General features: G+C 50.6%; 1 protein-coding gene across 1 annotated transcript in view; it reads right to left on the bottom strand.

The window, feature by feature from the left end:
• LOC104546988 (voltage-dependent T-type calcium channel subunit alpha-1I-like) overlaps positions 1-2,894 on the bottom strand; it is a gene marked incomplete at its 3' end in the record, with an annotated part of 108,722 nt that extends 105,828 nt beyond the window's left edge. The window contains exon 1 of the mRNA XM_010192523.1: positions 2,784-2,894. Coding sequence (XP_010190825.1) covers positions 2,784-2,894 — 111 coding nt within the window. The remainder of the gene's footprint in view (positions 1-2,783) is intronic.
• Between the last annotated feature and the right edge of the window lie 2,250 nt (positions 2,895-5,144).

Genomic DNA, 5,144 nt, shown 5'->3' with positions numbered 1-5,144 from the left:
AGCTCAGGGACTGGGCGGCCACGGGAGGGCCCGCCAGCCTCTGGCTCAGCCCTTCCCCACCTTGGAGAAAGCACCTGGTCCTGCTGGACTCTGCTTGGGAAGAAGGATGCTCTGAAACAGCAGGGGAAGCGGTGGACTTCATGAGCAGGGGAGATCGCTTGGGAGAAAAAAGAGATGTCACAATTCAAGGGAAGTGCTTCGGATTGGGGGTGTCTGTCCCCAGAGGCTGATGTAACCTCCTGGTGTGCGCTGCTCAGAGACATTCCCCTCCAGGGCTGGGACTGGCATCCCAAGGCTGGTAATGCCACAGTCGACCAAAGTGTCATGAGCAAGCCAGCCTTAGGGGTCCTGCAGGCATCACGCCCCACCTGAAGCAGCCTCCTGCCCCCTCGCCACCCCTTCTCAGCAGGGCTTTGAGCCCACAGCCGAGAGGAAAGTGCAGAGTATATTTCCTTTAAGAGCAGCCTTACGTGTACACAGAACCTCCCACCCTGAGGGGACACAAGTCCTTTACAGACCGTCCATCACCATCATTCACCTGCAGGAAGCGCAGCAGCTGCTCTGTCCTACTAACACCTGGCAGCACCCTTGCAGAAAAGGGACAAAAATGACAACCTCCAGCTGGCATTGCAGGGGAGGGCAAGACGGCCCGATCAATCGAAGCAGCACAGATTGATTTATAATCTCCAAACATCTATCTGAAAGTTGATGACCGTCTTGGGGCACGGCCCTCATAGCCACCTTCACACAAACCCAGCCTTATTTAAGGACATGTCTTATGGCATGGCATATTTATGAATGCATGTGGGTGACCCCATTCAGTAGCCACATGTGCCTCCCAGAGTGGGCTGTTGTACACGGTGGTGAGCCCGTGTTTGTTTGTTGCTATAAATGGCAAGCACCGGTCCTGTGTTATCTTTGATGCATGCATCTTGCTGTGGGGAAGTGTTAGTCATAGAGGTTTCACATTTTGAGCATTTGCAGTGGTACGATGTAATTAGTGGTACATGGCTCCCTCTGTGTGTGTGTTCATCTGGCACCAGCGTGTTTCTCTGCCTGTTCATGTGAGGCAGCACCTGTTCTCATCTGCCCGTATGTGTGTGGAGGTGTATGAGTATCGGGTAAGGAACGGGGTCACTGTTATTAGCAGCTAATTTGAAAGAGGAGCTCTTACATCTCCGTCGTCTCAGCACCTCCTAATGCAATGGGACGTGGCAGAACCCAGCAGAAAGCATTTCAAATGGCATCTGAATCCATCACTCACGGGTGCTGATGTACCCATGCGCCCCTGAAACACGTCATCCATGTCCCAGCTGCCCTGCCTGGTCAAATGCCCACGACCTGTTGCCTTTCAGCTGCGTGCTGGGTGATTGCTGTGCCTTATCTCTCCATGTATTATTAACCTCTGTCAGATTTGCTCAGGAGCTTGACAGCCTCCCCCTTCCCACCCTGGTGATTTGGGATCCTTCCTCCTGCTCAGGACGGGGAGCAGAAGAAATTGCCCCATCCTGCTAAAAAGGGGAAGGAGGAGAGTGGTCAGCACAGGATACATCAAGGTATGTAAAATACCTGTCCTGAAACCTCAGCAATACCCTGCCTTCAACCCGTACCGCAGGCAGCACCCCACAGCTGTAGGAAGAGTAATCCCAGATCTCCTGGACCCTCCCACCCTTATCATCACAGCCAATCTCCACCACATCGCTCCCTCTTCATGTGGCTGGGATAGCCCCATACTGGCCATGCCTCCGGTCCCCATCCCTGGCACAGCAAAGTAGGGATTTGCTTGCGCTAATAAGAAGCCTTTGGCCATGCCTGAAGGGGCTGTTGTGGAGACCAGTAAAGATGTTGCTGGAGAGATGGGGAAAAGGTAAATGGTGAGAGAAGAAAAGGCAGAGAAGCAACATGGTCACTTTGAGTTGAGGAGGTACAGAGGTAAATGAAGTTTCCCAAAGAAAATCATACCTGCCCTTAACAATGTGAGGCATTTGAGACCCAGAGGATGGTGCTACCAAAGACCTCAGCCTCATTCCATCACTCCCCAAAGAACACGCATGCTTGCTTTCAACAAAACATTTTCATTTTTGGTGTCCCAAATAAAAATCCATCCAAAAATCTCCTTTTAGGGATGAATCCCCACTCCAACAGACACATCTATGTGGAGGTCCTGCCCCAGAGCCAGTGTTTTCCCTTCCCAGCCTACCCCCTTTGCTCCCTGTGATTTGCTTTGGCCTGCACCGCTCCCTGCGATGCCTCCTCCACGGGCACCTTTCCCGTGAGTGGATTCCTGTCATGTCCTCTCGCTTAAACCACTGCTTAGCCAAGCTACACATCTTTAGCACTTAATCCTTCCTCATAAATTAATCTCCCCAGCCCCGTGGTCGCTCCGTGCCGAAAGCCACCTCTTGCCTACCAATGCAATGCCGATAATGATGTGCCAAGCGCCGCCTTCCCACAGGGCTGTTGGGCTGCTGTCCTGATGCCTCTGTGGCTGGCCCCATCACGCTGCGAGCCCATATCTGATATGTCATCTACCGTCACAGCTCAGCCTCATTGCATGTGCCGTCCCCTCTCCACCACTCACCGGGTCTCCAGGCCATGTGTTTTGAGATTACTTTGCCCCCAAATGCATTAGCTTGCATTTTTCCTAAGATAAATCTCATTATGTTATTTTCTGCCCATCTTTTGACTTCCCTCGTTCCCTTTGTGTTATTTTTCGGCATCCCCACTGGCAGGCAAAAACCTGTTTTATCATAATCAGTGAAAGTCATTAACATGCTGCTTACTCCCTCCTCCAGATCAGCAATGAAGATGTCAACTAAGACAGGTCTGATGAGGATGATGAAGAGGAAGATAGTGGTCTCGTAGACCCCCAGCAACGACCCCCTGTTCCCCATCACAGCACAGCATTGGATGCAACCTCCCACCCCTGCACAAGGATCCTCACCCCAGCTCCAGACTTTGTCCCAAGTTACATCAACGCTCCAATCTGGAGATGAGGTTCCCTGGGGTTGAAAAGGAGGTGGGGAGAATCAAGAGAGGAAGAAGCACAGCTAAAGAGAACACAATGGTAAGGGATTTGGGGAGCATCAAGAGTTATACCTTACACCTCTCCTCTCCCTATAAATTGCTGCTGTCTACCCCCTCCCAGTCCCCTGCCTCCACAGGAGATAATCTGCATAAACCCAGATGCACATTTGGAGCAAACTAACTCTGGCAAAAACAAAAACAGGAAGGGAGCTGAAACTATGTGGAGTGTGATGATGCCCCAGGCTCTGCTGCAAGAAAGGAGGGGGGAATATGGGACAGAAATACAGCTCTGAAGATGGGAATCATCGAGAACCAGAGAGAAGACAACGCCAGTAGCTGTTCTGCAAAGGCGTATGGGCTATTCAATCTCAGGTCAGTGGATAGGGCAGGACCTTGTGATGACTCCCTCTATCCCACATGATTTGACTGCTGACACTGCAACTCATTTATATAAGCCTGAAAAGTCCCCTTCTCTCGCTGCTGCCACCAGGGATAAAAAACCAACAAAACAAATCAAAGCTTGGATGGTGGCTTGAATAGAAATCACTGGAAAGCAGCAAAGACACCGATGTGAGCACATCTGACCACAGACCCGAAATGGACCCCAGTAGTCCCAGTCCAATCCCTCCCCATAGCAGACAACCTTGCAAGGAAACTCAGAAGAGTCCATAAACAGTGACCCTAACCCTCATCTCCCACCAACTCCACTGGCAAATTAGAGCAGCTCTAAAGGCAGAAATAGTGGGTATAAAGCCCAAGGAAGATAGGCAATTGAGGGCATCACCACTGGAGGAGATGCAAGGTGATTCTGGGCTCACTGCACACATGCACAAACAGCAGCAGCAGAAGTGGGATCCCATCCATCCTGGGCTGTCGGAAAATCCATTCCTAACCTTCCTCCTGGAAAGTGACTCAATCGAGTCCATCAGCAAGACACACTGATCCAACACCTGAGAAATGTTTAATACCACTAACCCCACCTGTGCTCTCTATACAGCACTGCTTTTCTGGCCACGGCCAAGCTCCGACACTTCAGAGAATGGAAATAAAAACCTCCCACCCCGCTCCCCATGATTACAGCACACAAATACTTTCAGCATCCACATCACAGCAGCAAAATGCCCCCTACTTGCACCTTCACCAGCTACCAAAAGCACAGCTCAGCAGCTCCTAATTCCACCACACAGCCATAACCCCAAGCTCCAGCAGTTTCACGTGGAAGTGGCCCCTTGCAAGACCTCCACAGGGCAGGTCAAGTTTTACACCTAGGCATGATGGAGGAGGATGTGGTGCCTGCACTGCAGACGATGGTTATGTCAGAAGCAGAAACCAGCTGCCTTTTATTTTAATAAACAAACACACTTGATAAGAGGGGAGCAACCTTTCCTCTCAGAGGTACCCTTTTGGTCGCACGGAGATGGGGCTGGTGTACTGTGCTCTGTGGGTGCTGGGAAACACAAGCTACTGCAGAAAACACCAAGAAGCAGCATCTCACACCAAGAGCCCCCAGCACCTCCACTCACCCACAGGCTGCAAGGACGGGCATCAACCTGCAAAGACCCTGATGGATGAGCCTGGTTTAGCCAAGACACCACCTCCCTCCTGTGCCACCACGGCAGCACACCCCTCCGGTCCAAGACATCTTCTGAGATCTCACTGCAATTAGTCCCTGATACACCAGGCTGATTGCTCTTCAGGGCACACCGCAGTGCTTCAAGCACGGTGGCCTGACGAGTACTGGGAAAGCGAGGAGTTTATTACCAAGTTAGTGGGCTGATTTATGCAGTCTGAGTTATGATTAGAGGGCTTAAATAAATTCTGTATCAGTAGAAGACATTTTTCAAATGGCTACGCGATCGCAAAGAGCTTCAAGGTATGCATTTCAGACACAGATGAATAAACTAAATGATCTGACTCCATTAGGTCATTATAAACAACTACGCACCTCTGCATAACTGGGAAGAAACCTTCACTTTCCAATAACAGACTGGGGTTTTGTAGATCTTGAACACTCTTGCCCTGTGTTATCCCATGTTATAGCTTTAAAAAAATACAGCTAAGAAATGGTACTACCTGATCTTGCAGATCCACCTGCGCCACTTGATTTCTGAGCCTAT

This window comes from Mesitornis unicolor, unplaced genomic scaffold, assembly GCF_000695765.1.
Source record: "Mesitornis unicolor isolate BGI_N332 unplaced genomic scaffold, ASM69576v1 scaffold28359, whole genome shotgun sequence".
Classification (NCBI taxonomy): domain Eukaryota; kingdom Metazoa; phylum Chordata; class Aves; order Mesitornithiformes; family Mesitornithidae; genus Mesitornis; species Mesitornis unicolor.
This window is presented reverse-complemented; position numbering and strand designations above follow the sequence as displayed.